Consider the following 23,993-nt stretch of genomic DNA (forward strand, 5'->3'; position numbering starts at 1 on the left):
CTATTTTAATAACTGCTACAGATAGTGTATTTTAGACTAATTCAGGCTGACCTTTTAAGCACAAGGGAGCAGTTATTTTCGTTAGCTGAGTACTCGCATAATTTACAATTTCAGCAAGTACAATATCCCAAAACATTTCAGCAATAGTACATGAGAGTAACATAGAGATATGTAAATAATCTCTCTATGTGCATGTTGCTAATGCAAACAACTTCATCTTACACCTGTCAGTCTCTCAGATGTTTATAATATCTGTATAGCGTCCCTACTTGCCAATTTGTGTATGTATGTATGTATGTATGTATGTATGTATGTATGTATGTATGTATGTATGTATGTATATGTGTGTGTGTGTGTGTGGGTGGGTGGGTGCGTGCGTGCGTGCGTGCGTGTGTGCGTGCGTGCGTGTGCGTGTGTATGATCTGGACATAGTACCTCGGTTGCACGCAGATCTGGAGAACTGTAATGTCTATGTTACAAATGTAATGTCTATGTTGCAAATGGTTCGAAAAGTCATTTTCATCTAGATTAACAGCGACAACTAAAGCGATTATTAAAATTGGAATACATGTACATACCAAGCCACAGTTGGTTCATTATGAGGATTAAGAGGTAAATCAATTTTACGTTCAAAGTAACATAAACTGACGGCCATATTGAAGTTCTGACTCTTGTAATGCTTAATGTTTGGATACTTTTGTGATGAATTTTCTATCAATCATTTCTTAAGTGCTTTATAAAAAAAATAAACTGGTCTGAGCTCAGTCACAGTCATGCCTTGCAAAGTATAAATAGTATCATTCATTTTTATGGATAAGAAAATGTATATTTTCTGTTAAGATGTCAAAATCTTGCTTTTGATTGCACATTAAAATATTTAATTGCAAACAAGAGATCCAAGCGAGTCTGATATTGCTCGTTTGATTTACCTAACACAAAATTGTACTATTTCACCTAGCAAACTTAAGTAGTACTGGAAAAACAAAACCCGATGTAAACTATCTCCTAATCTTTTATATCATGTCGAATATACCTAGTTTGCTATAGTCTGAGAAAACAAAAAAATCTTTCTGATGACAAGGGCATAATACTTTCTGAATTAATCTTTCTCATAACCGATTACCTAACTCATAAAAGACCTTAGTGATACAAACCTAGTTCCCAAACTTTATCGAAATCGGACGAGAGATAGTTTCAACGGAGGTAAAAAGATTTGCTAAACATATGCATGACACATTATCAATATGTGTAGATCTTACTTATTATAAAATCCATCAACGACCAGTACGAAATAAGCATATCACCAAGTCCGAGCAAAATCTGATCCAAATTTAATTTCCAACTTGGTAGCTTGAAGCTCATCCAATCATATACAATACTACCTCACAAATATCTAGATCTTGATCATGTTGAGGATACAAGACTAGTTAACAAGAGTAATCAAAAATCGGATAAAAAATAGACTTTCTAGATTCCTGACAAAATCAACCAATCAGATGCAAGATCACCTCATTAAAATGCGTAGATCTTGCTCAAATTCGCAATCATCCGAAATATTTTTGATACAACTATATCTACTACGTTTAGTAAAAACAAATCCAAGTAAATAGTCACCAAAGTAGTTCCAAAAGCAGCCAAACAGATACAAGCTAAACTGATTTATATGCATAGGTTTCACTGATGATAAATCCCACACGATATCTTGATGCTAATAGCCAGTTTCTCGGGGGTAATCCAAACTGGGGCAGAAATGCGGTGCCTAGAGTGGCAAGAAGTTCGGTCAGTCAGATGCAACGTGACCTTTATTAATAAATTTCCATAGAAACTAAATAAAACGTGGGCATCGTGATAATATAAATCTTATTACCAAGTCTGATCATAACCGAAACTGAAATACATTCTCGAGGTTGGTAAAAAAAAGCTTGATTAATTAGAAGCATTACTATCTCATTTATATGCGTGTAACTCGCGCAGCAGCAAACTTAAGATCTTGATAACATACGCCTATAGTCCAAGTTTGTTCTAAATCGAATCAGAAATATGTCCCCCCCCCCCCCCGTGACAACAAGGGTGGACAATCAAATGCAAGGTCACCTAGATGATAAAAGTAAGTCTCGCTCATTAATTAATCACTGAAATTGTTCATAATAAACATTAAGAGTAGTAACAAGCTCAGCTAATCTGGTGCAAGAACGCCTCGTTAATATGCGTGTATCCCATTATCAAACCCGTTCGGAATCTTGATGATACAAGCCCACATTGCAAGTTTGATCAAAACGGGTTCAGAAATGTGTCCTCCAGCGTGGTAACAATCTATGGCTAACAGACGCATGAAGTAAGACCCACGCTTGGCTATACCATAAGCTCACTTTGCCTTGCGGCTATGTGAGATTAGACAAATTAAAGAATATTATTGAAATCATACACGGTATACAAACTGTGTAAACTAAACTGAAACAACTGTAAGAACTTGACTACGAAACATATTTGAAATTCTCCGCAGAGCAAATTGGATCTTTAAACTTTTATACAGACGAACTTTTATTAAGAAGGGTGTGATAATCATTAATGCGATATGTAGTATATTTGAAGAATGGTTACATGTATCGTGTTTAGAATCTGTGGAGGAGGGTTGTTGACGGGTCTTATCATAGTTATGTATGGGTGTGAAGCATGTGAAGCACATGGCTAAAAAAAATCCACTTAACCTACAAAAAAAAATGTGTACGATATTTGCACATTAAAAAACGACTAACAACTGCCCATTTCTCCCGCCCCGCAAACGACTATGGTATTAAAAGGTACCCCAACTCAAGGAAATAAAGTGAATTCAAAAGGTGATTTTCAATTGCACTCGCTAAGTACAAAAGTCCCTCACTATCACGAACGTACTGGGGTCCGATCCAAACGTATCTTTATAACGAGATATTCGTTGTGATTAAGTATTGTCCGTGAATAAGCACTGTCTTATGTCCAGTGTGGGCCTTCGTTCTATCAAGGAAGCATAATATCGAAATTTGTTAAAGCGAGGGTTTACTGTATTGTCTAATTGTAGCAAAATGGAAATAAAAAATCTTCGGAATCTGTCATTTCGATCCGAGATGTACGTTATGCTTTCGCATTTCGATCCTGTAGCAGGTTTTCGTCTGAGAACGATTAAAATATCATATGAAAATAGTTGTAAAGATGTTACAAAATTAATTTCAAACTGAAAGTCGATTTTATTTGGTATCTTAAACAGTGACCCCAATACATGCTTTTTAATACGACATCGTTGAGGAGGGGACTACGGTATCTCAGTTAGTCGAGATTTGGACTCCTAATCTACTAGTCAGGGGTTCGACACCCGCCCAAGCCAACCGATGTAGGCTGCCTCTGTGTGTCCTTGTGATAGGCGCATGTCCTCAGCATAATATGGTCAACAATGAACTGAAAGTGTCGTCAAAAACAAAGCAACCACCAATCAACTTTCCTTGAGGCAAACAAAAAATCTGATTACGTTTATCTTAAATTGAAATGTATTGTGAAAGGGCGGATGAAAGAAAAAAATTAAACATGACCAAGTGACAAGATAAGAGTCTATAAAAAGCTAATTCGTCTTTTTCAATTCGAGGATAGGGTAATTTAATGGCACAATCATGTGTATGAGTAATCGGGCAAAACAAGAAATGCACTGTATATATACGCTTACATTACACTTCAACTATGTAACAAGTTGACCTGAATTCTCTCTCTCTCTCTCTCTCTCTCTCTCTCACACACACAAACACACAAACACGCACACACAAACACACGCAGACACGTGCACACACACACACAAACACACGCATATACGCACAGACATACACACAAACACACACGTACACGCACACACACATATACACACACACGCAGACACGTGCACACACACACAAACACACGCATACACGCACACACACACAAACACACACACACACAAACACACGTACACGCACGCACACACACACAAACACACACGCAGACACGTGTATTCACACACAAACACACGCATACACACACAAACACACACACGTACACGCACACACACACACACACACACACACATTGAGTACTCCTGTTGATATGGCATTGTTTTTAAAAACAGTTTTATTCTTCTGTAAGACAATATATAACGGTTGAACATGTACTTGCTGACACTGATAATATAGCGGACGTACAAACAAGTACACACAGTAATCTGTTCACTGATAACCCGCTTCTTACGGAAGCTTAATATCTATGAATTCGAAATCCCTTAAATCCTTCTTTAAGGTTTACCGGAATATTGGGTTATCTATGAATGGTAGAAACGTGTTGAATTAAAAGTAGAGAAGAGCTTTATAAACAATTACTCTCTTGATATCGGATGCAAAAAGCCTATTCCGCGTCGAAATAATAATACTAGACCAAATATGACATGTAGACCATGGACCTTTACAAGTTCTAGTTCATTCAAAAACCGTAACTCCTCACCTATTCATTCAATACATTTCAGCAGGTCAACTTACAAATCTAGACAGGCTTATGTCTCTGACGTGCAAAGCGAAAAGTTGTGTACTTTTTTATCTCTTTTTAAGAATGAGTTCATGCCTGTTGCACGTCTGAAATATATTTTACTAGACGTCTGAAATGTATTTTACTAGACGTCTGAAATGTATTTGACTAGACGTATGAAATGTATTTGACTAGAAGTCTGAAATGCATTTGAATTAACGTATGAAATGTATTTGACTAGACGTCTGAAATGTATTTGAATCTGGTCGTCTGAAATGTATTTGACTAGACGTTTGTTTGACTAGACGTTTGAAATGTATTTGACTAGATGTCTGAAATGTATTTGAATCTGGTCGTCTGAAAAGTATTTGACTAGACGTCGCATGTTATTCGTAATCTATGTTTTATGGTCCAAATCCGACAACCTCATTGCGACAAAAAGTCAAACACGGTTTATCCCACTGTAGTCCTTCGTACACTGTTACAGCCGTTAATATGAGTACTTCTTTAAAGAAACTGAGATATGGCAAGCACAGTCAGTGAAGTGATCGGCTTCAGAATAGAATAAAGAAAACATTCTCATCACAATCAAACCGTTTATTTATTAACACAAAATTTGATATAGTGGATCTTCACAAGATCACCTAATGACAAATATTTCGTAATTTCTGACAACGTGTGTTAAAACCCACCATGACTGTCGTAGTATCACTCATCTAGGTTTGTTATCACCTAGTGAATGGTCCTACATATTGAAAACGAGTCTAAACTTTAACATTTATTATTCCAATAACCAAATTTCCATGAATGAAAACCAGTCAAACTCAAGGTAAAAACCCTTGCGAAGATACTTTACAATGAATAGGCACGGACTCAAGCAAATCCGCAATCTTAATGGCCTCGTGATATTAGAGATTTAAAATTCTACAAAATTAAAGTGCCTCTTCTCTTGCCTTGGAGTTTTCTTTCAAATATTTCCGTGTTTTATTACAGCCGCCATCTTGAAAATTATATCGTATAATGGCTGATAAATGGTTGTGCTTATTAGACAGAAGACACTACAATGTTCCACTTAAGGTTATGGTGGCCGTAAGTCGCAAGACAAAGTAAGTCTTTATTGCGACAGTTTTATTTTATTTTATAATCAAAATAGGCTAATGAAGATTTTTTATTGGATTGTATTAAAAATTATTTTTGAGATAATCCCTCATTAACAGATATTATTGGAAACATCATTCTATGATAAAATGTGTAAAATTTGCGAATTGTATTCGTAAGACAACTCTACCTAATTTAGCAAATTATATTGCGCGTGCAAAGTTTCAAATATTCATTTATGAGAAAACGTGTTTTAGTATTAATTAATTATTCCACGTGTCTTTTCAATATTCACGATCGATTTGGTACTGAATTCAGTAAGCACGTATTGCACACCTATGAATAAACAATAGGTCTCAGACTGAACCGCTGCAACTCGTTTCCAATAAAGATCGAGTGGACGTGACATCAAACATGAATACACAATTCTAATCGATCGTAAAACCGCTCGAACATTTGCTTTGAGTATAGAAATAACCTCGGAAGTAGTTGTAGTAATGCACATCACCTTGATGGATTTGGTGATTTGCCTTAGGTAGAGTGCATCGGATACTGCTGTAACAAAACTGACAGACGATATTCCGACTGTAACTCTTCCTCCACCACCATAATGTGTCAGGTCAAAAAAAGTAGTTCCGATAAATAGTTCTCCATGGCGGCAATCACATCTGACGTTTCTTTCTCGACTTGACGGGAAAAAGGCAGGGATGCTTCGATTTAATTCCAAGTCTGAAGTGTTCTTTCTTGACACTGAGCATGGGTGTCAGACAAAAAGACAGGTGTCCAACATGAATAATATAAACATTGAAATTGAACGACTTGTTCCACAAATGGATCTATATTTCCACGCATCTACTGAATCTTGGCCTCGCTCTCTATAAACTAAAACGTTCTTGTTTTGTCACGAGAGTTTAAGTGAAACCTTGTTACCATTCAAAATTCTAAATGTGCACCTATCGTCGCTGACAGCTGCTTCACGGTTCCGGTATTCGGGAGGGAGACCGTAGAACACTATCATTCTGAATCGTTGTATCATGGAATCTGCGTACTTTTCCCCCATAATGCACCGCATAAACCAATCTCTGGTGTTCAGGGAAAGATTCCAAAACTACCAGCTATGGGAATAACGTCACTGTCGTGGGAATTACGTCACTAACTATTCGGGAGACTAAAATGTTACTAGTTACGGGCCAATAAAATTGGCTGGCTAATTTTTGGCCAAGTACCGGCAAAGAGTTTAGTTGACGAACATTAAATTTACCGAGTCCAACATAACGAAAACAATTAAAAACAACTACCCTTTATTATTTTATACTTGACCGTCAAGGTTTACATCGTAACAATATGGTACAAGTATTGACATGAAATCTCCACGAAATGCCTGTCACTTAAGGAGACTCTCGGTGAAGGTGCAGAGACGTTGTTGGAGAGTCACACTACTCCACGATGTCTACTTGAGTAAAGTAGATTCTCAGTTTAATATATTATAAATACATCATACGAGTAGATTGAATCGTAGGTAGCGATGATTCACTATCATATTTGGACGGCCTAAGTGTTTTATTTATTCAATTAGACGCCCGCGCAGATGGTATGCGAAAGTGTTCGGTACAACTCCCGACTGCCTTGGAAAGAATTAGGTTTATGACCATTTGCCATAATTATTGTCTATGAACCACTTAAGACACCAGCCCTCCGTAAATAAGAACTTTTGAACCGGAGAGGTACAGTAACAAACTTGTTACTGCAGGGTCAAACCTTATTCTGATGGGTCAAACTTTGGCATGAGTCACATAACAAACAATGTATGGGTTTAATCGTGCTATCATCTGCATCTTGTGGGCCCAAATATTTTCTCGTGCACAACTAAATACAGTAAACCGTTGTAATAAGGAAAATCCTTACCACAGAGTCCTTGATATCATGACACCCTCAATGTACCCTTTATAGCACTTATACATATAGAGAATACTTCGTTATACCGATTACCTCATTAAAACGGAAAGATTTAGTACGGACCACAAATCGTCCGTCGCAGCAAGATAGAGCATAAATACTATGGATGTGTTTCTAGGAAGAAGAAAAAAAAAAAAAAAACACTTTATTCCAAGACCTGCTCATTATCTGTGCAATTATTCTGATCTCTGATTTTTATTTTTATTTTTACGTTTTCCTTTTTGTGACTTAATTTGATTTTCTATCTGATCAAGTGGCTAATATTATAGGACACTCGGAACAAATGGTTTATAGTATTATAACACACTTTAAACAAATGAAAGTAATAATACAGTTAGAAAGTAAGCATGTTAAAAATGAGGTGGACGTCTTATAAACAACGTTGAAACTGTTAACATAATCTATGAAGCAGTGTTTAAGTTTTAGAATTTAAAGCTTTTATCAGGGAAGACAAATTCATCACAACCGTATTACCTTTCCCTGATTCTAAAGATATCACCTTTGAGGAATGCTAATTTAAAATATTATAAAATCAGGCATTTTCTTCCTTATATTTAAAAAAAATACATATAAATTATGTGTGTGTGTGATATGGAATTTTAACGTAGCTTTAACAATTTTTCAGTCATATCGCTACGATGTCTGCAGTGTGACAGATTTATGGTGATGTCTAGCACGAGGGCATCATGCCGCAGACATTATCCTGACACCAGGCCGACCAGTCCTAACACTAACCTCTAAATGCTGAGCGCCAAGCGAGGCAGATGTTAGTTCCATTTTTGTAAGTCTTTGGTAAAACTCTGCCAGGGTTCGAACCCACGACCTCTCGCATCCGAGAGGGACGCTCTAACCGGAGCTGTGTCATATAAATTATATTCAACTTCTGATAAATATATATATAAATTAGAAGCAATAATATTATTTATATTACTAGCAAAAACATTAACGTTATATTTTCCAAGAGAAAATTAAATTTGACGTTTCTGAATAAATGAACGAGAAAAATCTCAATTTTCAATGTATTCTTATTAAAAACAATATTTCAAACGCGTCCAGCAACATATGAATAAAGTCAATCAAATATAATGCTGTGATTTGAGGAAATATAAATTTTATTTAAATCTTTTTAATTACAATTTTCAGTGGTGTTCAAATTATCAAAATACCCATCTGAAAGTGTAGCACCTTCTTCCATGTCTGTAGGCCAACACATAGGAAGCAAAATTATCTCCCATGTCTGTAGGCAAATAAATTGCAAGTAAAATTATCTTTCATTTGTATTTTAAGACCTCGTTAAAAAACGAAAAAGCTTTTATCTTTTCGTATATATAGATGAGACTGACTCAATCTACTACCCCTTCATTTAAAAACTTAAATATCTCGAGGAGTCAATAAAACAATTTTGATGGAATAAATATTCCATGACAAACAGCCAGACAAGAGCAAAGGTGGTGTTGACTGGATGCATCACTAATGGCAAACAGATAGATAAACATGTTCGTCATTAATAGCCAAGACAAAAACATGCATACAAATAAAAGACAGAAACAAACCTGCCTTCTGGCGGCCAGTAGACGAAAGGGTCATATGGCAGTTACCAAACTGGTTCTATAAACACAATGTTTCAGTTGCTCTACGTACGCAAAGACGCGAACTTATAAGCCAATTATCATATATTACAAAACTAAAGGGAAGAACAGAAACGACACTTTTAATGTAGTTCAAATATGTATGTGAAGCAGGAGAACGCAAGCAAGCAAAAAAATAAAATAAAAGGGAAACAAAGGCAAGGACGACACCAGATATAAACATAAATCATCGTTTCTGATATATTTCTATATCTGTATCACCTTTGCTTCAGTTTCTTCATCTATGCCAAAGCTCAATGGAACGTTTTTTTTTGTTTTTTTTTTCTGCGCAGTATGCTCTATGTAGAATACGTGCATTAGAATCCTTTGGTGACGATATATAACGTAATCAATAGGATCGAGTCCACCCGTCGAGTCAGAATCATGGATGACAGGATGCAGATGCCCACAGCACCAGTAGGAGTACAGATTCCAGTAATCCAGAAATCAGGGCGGTATTTGGCCTCTTTAAGGGGCGATATCGGACAACTTCCAGACTCTGGCTCCCGATTAGCTTATTGGTGGAAAATTTATTATTTCCGTTCCTATTCGATGTTTGCGTGGGTGCTGATTTAGAACTGTTATAATTATGTTGATAAAAAAACATACTTTATTTCATACGATGCCAATACAAACTTATCCAAACTGACTATCATGCCGATAGAGCAAAAGCGTGGCAAACTTAATTCTTATATTGATGAGATTTTCCTCCGTTGCGGAAAAGGCCGCAATATATGGATATCACTCTTCCATAATTATTTATACTTTTCGTGAAAAGATTGATTATCACAAGAGGTGAGAAAGAGTGTGTTTTTTTTAGATTTTTAACGTAGCTTTAACAATTTTTCAGTCATATCGCTACGATGTCTGCAGTGTGACAGTTTATATTGATGTCTAGCACTGGGACATCATGTCGCAGACCTGTAGCATGATATCCCACCCAGTCACATTATCCTGACTCCTAGCCGACAAGTCCTAACACTAACCTCTTAATGCTGAGAGCCTAGCGAGGCTGCTCTAAGTACCTTTTTTTTTAAATCCTTAGTATGGCTCGGCTGTGGTTCGAACCCGCGACTTCCCGCATCCGAGGCGGACGATCTATTCACCAGTACCTACTACCAAAAATATTCATTTGCTGACAATACAGAGGAAATCGCTTTAAACTTGGTCTAAGAAATGCGAGTCACAGAAGAAAGATTCATGCCCGTACAGAAATGCGAGTCACAGAAGAAAGATTCATGCCCGTATAGAAATGCGAGTCACTGAAGAAAGATTCATGCCCGTACAGAAATGCGAGTCACAGAAGAAAGATTAATGCCCGTACGGTGTTTGAAGAAAGATTAATGCCCGTACGGTGTTTAATTGTAACAAGATATATTTGTGTCAGGAAGGTGGCAGCAGTATCCAGGCGGATTCTACGTCAGAACAGTGGATGTTAAACTTTTTGAATTAAAATCTTAATAAATGAGATTTTATTTGATGCTAATTAATTATCAGATGTCAGAAGTTTGAAAAAGAAAAAGAAATTCAAAAGAAATAAAGATCCGCAATTGAACCGATTCATTTTTGTGTTTATAAATTTTAAAATAGCAATAGGAGACTAATGTTGGTGAAATTTTTGCAGAAATGACAGTAAATTAGTTTGCTATGAGGCTTATACCATACATACTCGCTTATAACACGAGTCAAGTTGCGAATAAGGACCCTGATCTGTCGTATCATAATAAGCCTGCTGATTAGGGTCTGCTTGGTTTGTTTTACTGATTCCTTCTAACAAACTGCACAAACCCAGATCTGCTGGCGCATTATGTGATGGTAGATCTGGGTCTCTGCAGTTTGCAGTTGGACAAGTCTTATAAGCGAGTATAAATGGTACATTAAATTTCCCTTGGAACAGACTGCCTTCAGTTTCGAAAAGTTAGGCAAACACAGCCTTCCGTTTTTCGCAGTTTGTTTTTCCTCTTAGACTTTCGACTTTCCATAACTCGTAAGCCTGGCAAATACGCAAAGGAGAATTATTACTGCCGTCGCCAAGAAGTATGCATTACTCCGTCGTCGCGAAGCGTGTATTACTTGCCGTCTTCAGAACTACCTGAAGCTGAAAACAATGTCTTTACCCGAATTTCGCAGTCTGTAAATTAACAAATTTATCATTATTCCCGCCGTATTGCTGTTCTGAAATTTTATGTGTGTTATTAAGGAGAAAATCTTAATGTAGAAAGCAAAAATCTTCTGGTTTCAAAAACATGATCATTTCTGCAAACTGTGGCCACTGAAATCGATATAACTAACACTGTTATCAATTTCGTATTGGTTCGACTTTGAATTTTCTTTGTCGACTGTAAATGCACTTGAAATTGTTTGGAGATATAACAGTTTTCATTTCACAGGAAATCAGCTGGAGATAGTAGCAGCAGATATACTTATTTTGATAACTATCGCAAAACCACCTCTGTGACAACCCAAGAGGACAAAACAGAACGCCTGACTGAAGTTCCACCTAAAATGAAGCCATACTCACTTTGTCGCTTTGTGACAAGGAAACCGTTGATAGGCTTCGATCTGATTGGCTACTTAAAGGTTGTTCAAACTTTTTGTCAGTCAAGATGGCATAGAAACGGAAATAACCATCGGTTTAAGGAGTTGTAACATACTCGTGAGGACCTCTCGACCTTAACCTTCAACCCCATTCAACTAGAGTTCATGGCAAAATCTAAGCTTTAGGATTGTTAAAGGACTCGAGAAGAGGAGAAGACCTTTCGACCTGAGCCTTCAACCTCCTTTACGTGGGGTTAGAAAATGATGAAAAGCGAGATAACTCCTACCTTAGGAGCAAATAATAGGCTAGTTAGGACTATTTAACCTTAGAATTTAACTTCCCTTAAGCTGGTTATTGGTTGACGGCATGGAAACCGATATGAATTACAACCATAAGAGTACCAGGAGATTCGTGAAAACCTCATGACCTTAGCATTCATCCTCACTTAAACAGAGTACAATTTCTGACCACTGGAGTGCTAAAAGGTTCGCGAAGACATTTTCGACCATAACCTTCAACCTCACCCAAGTTGGGTATAGCTTCATGGCAAAGAAACGGATAAACTCTGGCCTCAAGAGCTACTAAAAGGCTCGAGAAAGCATAACCTTTCAAGCTCAAAGAAAGGGATAATGCGTAACTTACCTTTGCCAAATGATACTTCTATATCCACATTCTGAATATCGCCACTCGTTTCCTCCTTGAATTTCAATGGAATCACTTCACTCCACATTCTGAAGGCTAGATCGATTGTCGCTCGTTGATCCTCCGCCGGGATTCTTGTGCTATATCCGGAATTTAGTAATCTCCACGTGATAACGTGTTTCTCAAACTTCTGTGGATCCAGTCTCACTCTGTCAGCTAATGAAGTATTGCTCCTATTTTCTTCTATGATAACTGATCTTTTCTCTCTGTTTGTCCGATTATTTTCGTCGTCATTTTTATCTACATTATATAAAAATGGATCCTCGTTTTTTAACCTTTCAATGTATTCATGAAGATATTGTTTTCTCCTTTCTAGGCTCGAAACAGTATCCTTACCGGCAATGACTCTCATTAACTGACTCTGACCAGTCGATCTTTTCCAGGGTCTACTTTTGAACTTATCATTATTATTACTAAGGGAATTCTGTTTCACAAAATCGTGCAGCACTTCTTGGGTGCTTTTCTCCATATTTTCTATTGCATCGGGAAGGACGTCATCCGTCTTTGTGTCGGCGTTCCCGCACCGCGATGTGCTCATGAGTGTTCGAGTCTGTTTATCTATCACACCGCTTTCGGGTAAATTGTATGTCTTTTGGTAGTGGCGAATTGCCTGTTGTACTTCACTGTCACTACACAAGGGGAGGTTATCACCTTCACGACTATTAAATTTACCTTCTGATAGTTCTAAACCTGGGAATATCGACCGCTTCCGACGCTTCACTCGGCATCGTAAATATCCATATTTCTCTAATTGTAACTGAAATTACAAAGATACAATTATAAGTCTGAAGAAGAAGAAAAATTATTAAAAACACCCACCCACCCACCAACCCCAAAAAACCCCTGACATCGGCTTCTATTCTTCATGGCATCAACAGTAAATATATGTACGGAATGGTCAACATTTACTGAACGACGGTATTGTTAGGACGGTGCAATCTGGATAAGAATATGGCTGATTTCGTACCAAACAAAAATGATGCAACAGAGGTTTGTGTTATCTGATGTTGTGGACACTTCCATAAAAGGAGACATGCTCTTTAAGGTCAAAATTTATAAATCCCGTTTTAAACAAAATCAGTATGATTTTCCACCTCTTTATGAAGCATACTTCAGAATAAAGGACAAATGTGATGTGTTCCCTTGCGTGTCTTCTTTTGACAGGTTTATGAATGAGTCATAAAACACTGTACGATATTCTGTGTCATACTATATGAAACGGTGGCGAATTTTAATTCAGTCCATAATTTTATCATTTCTAACCTTAGGTACCCACCCATGATATATTTTTTTTGGGGGGGGGGAGGGTGTCCTTCATTTGAAGGGCTGATTTAGTCAGTTATGTAGCCGTATGTCTACTTTATTTGCAGTGATAAATACAATTTGAAACAGATCTGTTTTTGTCTTCAGAGAAAGCGCGTCACAATCATACAATTTACACGCTTTTCTTACTTTATATTAATATTGCTAGAATAGCATACACTGGGTTGTGTAAAAGATTCGAATGATCCGACCGTGTTCCCCCAAACCCCGGTCCTAAACCATTTGTTAAAGTTATGGATATAATTACCCATCACACCGCTAAAGAAAGGCAATGAGGTGCCTTACAACGGCATATATATATATATATATATATATATATATATATATATATATATATATATATATATATATATATAGAGAGAGAGAGAGAGAGAGAGAGAGAGAGAGAGAGAGAGCATTTATACTGTTTGTATGTTTGTACAAACAATTCCCACAACTTATTTTTTGTATACATAAATAACATAGCCAATTGTGTACTTTATGAATATTGAACTAAATTGAAGACTGAGTGTGCAACCTTTTCTGAAGTCAATGATCTACACTATACCTATCATAAATCGATATTTGTCTTGTTTGTTTGTGGTTGTGTGTGGTTGTTTGTGTGTGTGTGTGATTTGGATTTCTAACGTAGCTTTAAAAATGTTTCAGTCATATCGCTATGATGTCTGCAGTGTGGCAGCATGTAGTAATGCGTATGTAGCACTGGGGCATCGTGCAGCAGACATGCCACATCACGTCCCATCCAGTCACATTGTCCTGACACCAGGCCAACCAATCCTAACACTAACGTCTTAATGCGGGCGCATAGCGAGGCAGTTGCTAGTACCATATTTATAAGTCTTTGGCATGACTCGGTCGGGGTTCGAATTCGCGACCTCCCACATCAGATACGGACGCTCTAATCGCTTAGGACACCGGCGGGGTTAAATTGGCGTTGGTGAATCACCCACAATTTTGTTTCTGATTTGTTAAAAATATGACTCAGAATACAGGTTTGGTTCAACTGATATTATAATGATTACTAACCATGTAATACTAACCATTACTGCAATAACAAATTTACCGATAATGTAGAATTAACCAATAGAGTAATAACATGTGAAGCAAACACAGTCGCTTAAGATTTTAATACATTATCGGTTAATATATCAATTTACCTTAAATGTTATTGCACCGCTGGTTAGTATTACAATATTCGTTCATTGTGACAATTTGCCAGGGTACGTGATACAATTTAAAATCAAAGTGCTAATTTACTGAATTGTACTGTACATGAATTAGAAGATTTTTTTGTGTCTTTGTATTACATCACAATATTTAAAATAATGTGGCTCATTTTTGGCATGCCGCCGCCTTAATCGAAGCCGACCGCTTATATGATGACATTATGAGTGTTCCGTTTCCGACCAAGAGGACACTTCCACCTGGATCGGGTTTTAAGCCTTGCCCTTCCGTTTTTGTGGAACCAATATTACTACTTCCTTCACAAAATCGGTGAACCCTATATATATATATTTACATATATATATATATATATATATATATATATATATATATATATATATATATATATATATATATATATATATATATATATATATATATGTATCCTGTTGTTTACAAAAACGCAAATGCAACAGAGAATTCGTGTAATGTGAAAATATTCCTGTCATATAGTGATGCTGAATGTAAACATACTTGTTTACTTTCTGGACCCAACCCTCATTATTGGCATCCTGTTTATTTCGATGGTCTGATTCGATAATTAGTAAAACTTATACTGTAAATAAAAATATAACTACCGGGTTAACTAAAAATATGCCAGCGCACCAGACTGTTTAATATTTTTAGCAGTCTATGACCGCGCACGCTTTGAGGAAAACTCGGTCAACAGAAAGACATTTTTCATAATTCTGAATTTCTTATGTTGAACCGTGATTTATCCGAAATTCCAGAGTTCCTAATTTCGGCGCACATATGGAACATTTCAGATGAGATATGTCAAAATCTTAAAGATTAGACTAAGAAGTTGAATCATGTTGATTTAAGGTCATAAAACTGCATCTTAATTAACGTACATATTCTTCACGTGGCCCATGTTAAATAATTTGCCGGTGATGACATCTCAGAATTTAAGGCGAGATAAAGAAAAATTGATTTTGAGAGAAATTCTGATTTGATGTAGTCTGAACTATTTTACCCGTACAAATTATAACTTACTTTACATTAAATTTCAATGTCGGTAACGCTTCCTATGTGTTTGTGCTGGCATTCTTAATTGAATGTACATCACCTGCCCGCGAAACAAAAAATTAATCTTTGCGGAATGCATCTTAAATTAGTAGTATTCCTTACGTATGATGTAAATAATTGCAACAAAACCACACATACAAGTTTAGAAGATCATTAAAATAGTTAATAGTCTTTGTCTAGTTACTACTTACAGTGATTATTCCGGCATCGTCTTGTTAGTTACAGCTGATGTGAAATTAGCATGCGAGGATAACACTTTGTAACAAATCTAAACGAACTAGTAATTATATCCGACAATTCTAAACAATTGTTTAAAATATGGACAGCAACAATCGGTTAAATTAAAGCGTAGATTTGCTGTGGAGACTAGTATATGTAGATTTGCGGCTTATATTAGATAGTTATATTATTACCAATCATCGTAGCAGCAGAAACAATAGTAATAGCGGATGTGGTGGTGGCGGTAGTCATGGAGCATCAATATATAAATTTAAATGTACTGAGCGGAATATGAAAGTTATTGTAGCTCAAGTACAGCATGAATATAATGACTAATAAGCAATTATCTTTCTTTAAGAGTTAATGGCGTATAATCCCATGTACACGTATAGGGGTTATATCAAAACTGTTCTGATATGATTTCTGGTGAAATTTTAGATGGTAAAAAAGAATACTTGCTTACGTGGCAGCTGATTCAGTATTTTTACCAATAATGTAATCTCGGTAATAATTTCAGCTACAATTAATTACAACGCATTTAGTTAGTTTCTGTTATACTCACCGAAAGCCATAATGCGAAAATAGTATGGTGTACACAAACCTTAATTAGAATAATCATGTCCTTATATTTATTAATGTGACTGATTTATAATTGCCATTAAACATCAAGTCATATTCTTATTCAGGCACTAAATATAAATTGAAGGTGAAGAATGTGAATTGTACTTCAACACCTTATTTGAGTGTCACTGAGAATATCGTGTCGCAAGGTAATGTCAACATCTTAGTTGAGTGTCACTGAAAATATCGTGTCGCAAGGCAATGTCAGCACCTTATATGAGTGTCATTGAGAATATCATGTCGCAAGTCGATGTCAGCATCTTATTTGAGTGTCACTGAGAATATCGTGTCGCAAGGCAATGTCAACACCTTATATGAGTGTCACTGAGAATATCGTGTCGCAAGGTAATGTCAACATCTTAGTTGAGTGTCACTGAAAATATCGTGTCGCAAGGCAATGTCAGCACCTTATATGAGTGTCATTGAGAATATCGTGTCGCAAGTCGATGTCAGCATCTTATTTGAGTGTCACTGAGAATATCGTGTCGCAAGGCAATGTCAACACCTTATCTGAGTGTCACTGAGAATATCGTGTCGCAAGGCAATGTCAGCACCTTATTTGAGTGTCACTGAGAATATCGTGTCGCAAGGCAATGTCAACACCTTATTTGAGTGGCACTGAGAATATCGTGTCGCAAGGCAATGTCAACACCTTATTTGAGTGGCACTGAGAACATCGTGTCGCAAGGCAATGTCAGTACCTTTTTTAAGTGTCACTGAGAATATCGTGTCGCAAGGCAATGAAACCCTTTAAGCCTCTTCACCTTCATTCAGCCTTTTCAAGGTCACATATACCTTATACAGGGTAAGTGATAGCTCTTTCCCATTTGAACCCAGAAGATGTAGACAGTGAATTATCTAATGACCATCAAAGTAATGACCATATGAAAAAAGGACTACGGAAAGGTTATAACGCTTTATAAGACTAGGACTTCAGGATTTCTATACATAAATTTAAAATGTATAAGCAAGCCTCAAATTTGTCTCGTTCCGTCTGTTTAATAAAGAAGAAAAACATTAAACTAATCCCAATTATTTAAATTCCCGTTTCGGGCAGTTCACACGGACAATTTCTTGCATGGCGCATTCATTAAATAACGTGTCTATCTGCAGCTACGTGATGCGGGGCTTTATTTCATCATGCTACATGGAGATCATGCTATTAACTATAAACATGTCTCACTGATTTCACATATTTCGTCTCAGATATAATATGTTCACTCTGGAAGGTTCTAGCCAACACCAATAGTAGTTGCTTCTTTGGTGGGTTTGACGCCATTTGTCAACAGACCTTAGGTTTTATATGGTGGACAGTGCATTTGGTTGAGGAAGAAATTCGGAAAACCCCGCGAAGAACCAATTACCCACGGGAAGATAGTGGCAAGCTTTCTCACGTGCCTACGTTGGCTGAGCTAAGTTGGAAGAGAGCTTGGTGATCTATAAAGGTAAGAGCCTTGGAGCAATCGGTCACCAGGGGTCGCTTATTACAGTAGGGACACAAAACAGACGAACAAATAATAAATGCAACAATCGCTTGTCGCACTATGGCTGTGTCTTTGACATAAAGGAGAGAAACTGATCATACCACATCAACGCACAATGTCTCTATATCTGGCTGAAATGGGACAATAATGTTCAATATGTTTTTGCTTTTCATTCAATGATTGAAAAATGTGTTTCAAATTTGAAATTAGAAATATATTATTGAAAAAAGCATGGCCGAGTGGTCTAAATCGCACGCCTTTACCGATTACTGTCATCTCTCCTCTGTGTGCGTGGGTTCGAGTCTCAGGCTCGGCCAATGTGGGTATAAGATTACCAGTAGCTTCTCGTGGGTCCGTGGTTGAAACCGAGGCTTTACTGTGTTATTCCTCTACCAGTCATACTAGCAGTCATGTTTAGTTATCATGTGCTGAAAATGGCGTACAACAAAACAACTACAACATCGAATCCCTCCAAGGGCGTCTAAACACTGAATTTAACAGGACACTGTACCAGCGGTTGCATACCAGTCATATGATATATAAATGCAGGTATTACAAGGCTTTTCACGGATTGTCGATACTAATACAAACGATAATTAGCTAGCGAGGACAAATATGCATGAAATACCATACGTTCTGTGCATGCTTTCGTAACAAAGCACTGGTAATCTCAATTAGAACCCGTTTTCTCGTATTTTCATTGGCTCATTTTGTAAACCTAGGGGACGAGGTTTACGAATTTAGTCTAAGTAGTCGTACTTTTTGCTTTAAGGGCAAATATACTGTGGATTTCATCTCTTTCAGCAGAGGCACTTGGATTGTACAATACTGACTGTTGCTTCACTCTGCTGTTTTGTTTTCATCTTTCTTTCTCAAAGGAAGAACTATGCAGAGATTCTGAATTCGCCTGCTGTAGAAACACGGTGGAAAAAATTTCAGTCTCTACCAATAATACGTCTGTTTTAGCACTGTTTGGAATTTATTATGAAATCGAAACTTTAATATGATTGAGCTCAATGCCATATGAATGGTGTACCTACAAATCTGTTACATTTTTAATATAAACTTCGAAAAAGAAATGGACAACAGTGTAACGGTGCCACACCGCATCTTATCCTCCATCCCATCTTCCTGTAGAAGAAACCAAAAATGTAAGTTAGTAATATGATAATGAGGCTATTAGATTTCCATAACAGATCTAAGCAACGCCTTCTATACCTCACGACTTTATCTTTATTTCATACTCGAAATATCGCGAATTTAGTTCCGTGGATGCACACGTACCGCCATCCTGTTTTATTCAAATTAAATCCGCCCATGGTTCGAAAGGCAGTTTGGTCAAAAACAGATGGGGTCATAGACGTTTACTTTAGGATTGCTTTCAGCAGGTCGCATCTGGGTCACGCCTGGATAACTTGATGATTATCAATAGATATCGTGCAGGTTGCGCCCGGGTTACCCCTGGAGAGCTTTATATTTCGCTCCACGGAGAACCTCGCGCGAGAAAAACATCCGCTGGTTTCTGGTCGGAATCTAAACTTTTTAACTGTTTAGTTGATGTATTATTTCATCACATCATTGGCAATATCAACGTAGTCCTTGATAAAGGCAAACAACACGCCGAGGTCTCTAATTCCTTGGTTCTCTGTGATTTCGGTCAGGTTTTATTTTCCGCCACACTCCTCGGGACTACAGGACAATATTGCTGATGGTCACGCTAGATGTTTGCAATTTTCCAATTTGGTCTTGAAAAATCACAAATTCGTTTGGATCCACGCCAACAACGACACGGATGTCCAACTCAATAAAATCCTAATTGGTGGCAAATCTGGTCAGATCCACATATTCGCCCCATTGGTTCGTAACGCGTTATCAGGCGTTTCATGCGCTATCGATCGTAGTTTCTTAGTGACTAGGCACGTTGAAAAGCGCTAGTGGGTTTGGTGCACGCTCAAGTGCGTGCAGTAATTCTGCAAGTAGATGTCTTCATGTTGAACCATGTGTTCGCGTTTACATCAGTAACGTTGAATACTACAACAGTAGACGAATATGCCGTCGAGTAGCTAAGCCACAGTGCAAATAATCAACAACTTTACATGGGGGTACCAGCCAGTACGAATTATGTTTAGGTGTTACTACGTACGCGACCCAGCAAATTCCTGCTCCTGTTGACGAATCCACGTTGACGATGTCAGTCTCCCACGTGCGAGGTATTATCGATGCCTGTTCTCCGCATCACGATGTCTTGAAAGTGCGAAATTGACTTTGGTCTTCACGAGTAAATCAAAATTGGTCAATATAAGCTCTTTCGTTGTCATGAACGGTGAGGTAACAACCAAAGACCTCTTCCACTCTATCAATTTGGAATACTTCTATCTCGCAGCATAGGCACATCGTCCATGTCCCCAGTGGGGTCGAATAAATCTTGGAATTTCGGCGCTTCCTATTACTAGATTTGCAATAATCGAATCAATATTAGCTTGTGATCTCCGGATACGTCTTCGAAGAACTGTATTGTATTTTTTGGCCCCTTTCTCGAAGCGATACGATGCATTTGTGCTGCAGAGCGGGATTTTTTTTTTTGTACTGGTAGAAATACACTACTGTCTAAATAACTGAAGTATCGTATGAGATAAACTCATGAATCCTTCCTTGACAATAGGTGGAACTTCAAGTACTAGTTTTAATATTCGGCGAATGTTTGATATAATTTTCTCATACAGGGAAATTATCACCTCTCGGGGTGAATTTGTAGATAGTGTTCCTTTGAGATTTAAAGGCATCTTAAGTTGCCTCACTAACTTTTCACAGTCAACGGATGTTTTCCAATCAACTTTGATTACAAAACCTCTCAAACAATTATGAGTGCCTCGTTGGTAACAGTCCATTATCAGATTTGACTTTCATTTCGTGTGCAATCCATCTGACACTGACGTTTCCTCAGATATAAAGAAAAATACGCGAGTGTGAGTATGCCTAACAAGACAATTATCTTGTAGGTGAAAAGAATTTGCATTTAAATTTAAAAAGCACTGGAGAGCCAACATATAATACACCCTCAACTCTCTTGCAAATATGAAAATGAATCCATTTCATAATTGCCATCGCGCCTAAGTTTCGGTACCAAAAATGATCATTCTAGTGCAAGGTGTAATGCTACTTTTTGTGCAAAGCGTAATGGCTTTTTTTTTTAATGCAATGACTCTTCCGAAATATTAACGGAGATAGTATATCCAAGGACATGCATGGACTCGTAGTCACGGTTCTGTATGACAATTCCGTATCTCAAACTTATTGATTGGCACGTTCATCAACAATAATTCGATTCATTTTCAAATTCGCTACAAGGGATTTAATACCCCCCCCCCCATTTTTTTTTACACGTTTGAAAGAGTCCAGCATACGAAATCAGAATTTTTTTAATGATTTCTTCTACAAACCCACTAACTTATATTCAGGCAACATTTGCATCTGCAGACTGAGTTGCGGTCAATAATTGTACCAAATTAAAGCTAGAGGCGCAGCGGGATTGGTCTCGAGGGGAGTAAAGGAAAACTCCACAAATTCGCCAGTTGTGACCAAAACGCGACTGTTGCTATCGCTTCGCGCAATCGTAAGTCATCTATTGAAAATTATCAATTAAGGGTGACCCGGACCGGACCTGACAAACGCGCCTTGCGCGAACGCAAGCAACAAGCAAGTGAACGCACACGGTTCCATAAGTTTTCGACTAAACAGCCACAGGAAACCGGGGCGGTTTTAATTTGTACACGATGGCGACAAGCGCGAGGATTTAAGTTCGGTCCACTTGAATAAATTCGCGGTACACTCGCATGTGAAAAAAGAGTAAAGTCATAAGATATAAAAGGCACTAGCCCAGAACGGTAAAGGAAATCTAAAAGCCCCATCTTCATACTACTAAGTTCTTTACCGACTGTGGAAATGACCTCACTACGTCCAACTGAATCAACGTACTGATGTGAAGATTGGTATGAAGATACGTGCTGGTATGCATCTGACCTTCTGCAACATCATTAGCGAACAACGAACTTGCTGTCAGGTCAAATAGCGGCACCAGAACTGTAGCATCCCGCCTGTACACAAATAAAGCAGGTATGCTGTACTTGGTTTATATGTGGTCTCACTCTATATCATTTATTCTTTATATAAACAGCAATTCTCTTACTGTACTAATTTACAAGGCATATCTAAAAAAAAATAACCCAGTCAAATCTTTGCACGGTATTTGTTGTCGGTTTTGTTGGCTTGTGTTCTGACACAACAACAGAAGGGTTACACCGGTCTTAGACATTGGAGTGCAGTACCTTGTGGAGGACCGCACCACACAGTAACCGACTCTAGCTAATCCACTAAGAATTCGAACCTTCACCCTTCCGTCCACTATTCCGACTCGCTATGGGACTAGGGGGAGGGGCTGTTTTTTTTCTCTCTAAAATATAATGCACTCCCAATTTAGTTTCAAAACATGTAAGTGCTGTTTTTTTTATTTTTTTAAATATAAAAATTAATTATATTTGGCATGAAAATAAATCACCCTTGAGCAGAGGTCTAAAACTCAAGCCACCCTGAGGGCCGCATTAGGGCATTTTCGATGGCCCAAGGGCCGCACCCCCTTTGATATCTCTCATGACACCTTGTGACGCCAATCATTTTGCAGGCCACAGGATACAGCTTGGCGGGCCTCGTGTCTGAGACTCCTGATGTTGAAGTATAGGAAAGTAAAGAAAAACTCTGCTTCAAAAAATGTAATACCCTCAGTACTGAGCCAAATCCACTCCCTCCACTGTATTCTTGGAGGTGAATTAAACGTAAATGTAGCTTCTTTTGGAAAGCACTCTTTACAATCCTTTACCGAGTAATAAGGAAAGAATGATATGAGATGTTTTTGCTACAATCCATACTGAGGAGAGATCTCGATTCCTTCCTTAAATTCAGCAGTTTCTCGACAAGTTCTCTCCTTTTTTATTTTATATAGATATATTTGGTGTGAACCCGTGTTCTCATCACATAAAGTAACCTTTGTGGAACAATATTAGAGTAAACCCACCAGCCTATTTGAATGGACAATGCGTTAACAGTTTCTAAAGAGAATTGTTTTAAATAATGTTTATTATATTGCAAAGCAACACAATGAAACAAAGAAGAAAAACATACCATACGATATCCACTATGTAATTTTAGAGACGGAGCAAAAGCTCTGATTTTTGCAAGGTATTTTTAAATTTATTAATTTTTTCTGGATGCCTAATTTGCATAATCAGTTGTTTTTCCTAACCTCATATCGGAGACATAAAATGCGTCCAGTGATGCATTGCATATTTAAGAACACGAATAATGTAATGTAAATTAAAGTAATTGTAATGACCGCTGTTGTATATCATATGCTTTCTATTTTAAAGCCTTGTAATTAATGTTATTGTATATCCTATACCTGGTATGTTAAAGCCTTGTAATAAGTGCTATTGTGTATCACATACCTGATATGTTAAAACCTTTTAAAAACCGCTATTGTATAACTCATATACTTGCTATGTTAAAGCCTTGTAATAACTGCTACTGTATATATATATATATATATATATATATATATATATATATATATATATATATATATATATATATATATATATATATATA

The 23,993-nt window shown here is 37.3% G+C and overlaps 1 protein-coding gene across 3 annotated transcripts in view; it reads right to left on the bottom strand.

Moving 5' to 3' along the window:
- LOC149795471 (matrix metalloproteinase-21-like) overlaps positions 1-23,993 on the bottom strand; it is a 168,455-nt gene that overhangs the window by 16,119 nt on the left and 128,343 nt on the right. For all 3 annotated transcript variants that reach the window (XM_089965261.1, XM_089965263.1, XM_089965260.1), the window contains exon 3: positions 12,376-13,192. In XM_089965261.1, the coding sequence (XP_089821387.1) occupies positions 12,376-13,192 (817 nt within the window). The remainder of the gene's footprint in view (positions 1-12,375; positions 13,193-23,993) is intronic.

Source organism: Sinohyriopsis cumingii, chromosome 7 (assembly GCF_028554795.1).
Source record: "Sinohyriopsis cumingii isolate HCF-2022 chromosome 7, ASM2855479v2, whole genome shotgun sequence".
In the NCBI taxonomy this organism is placed as follows: domain Eukaryota; kingdom Metazoa; phylum Mollusca; class Bivalvia; order Unionida; family Unionidae; genus Sinohyriopsis; species Sinohyriopsis cumingii.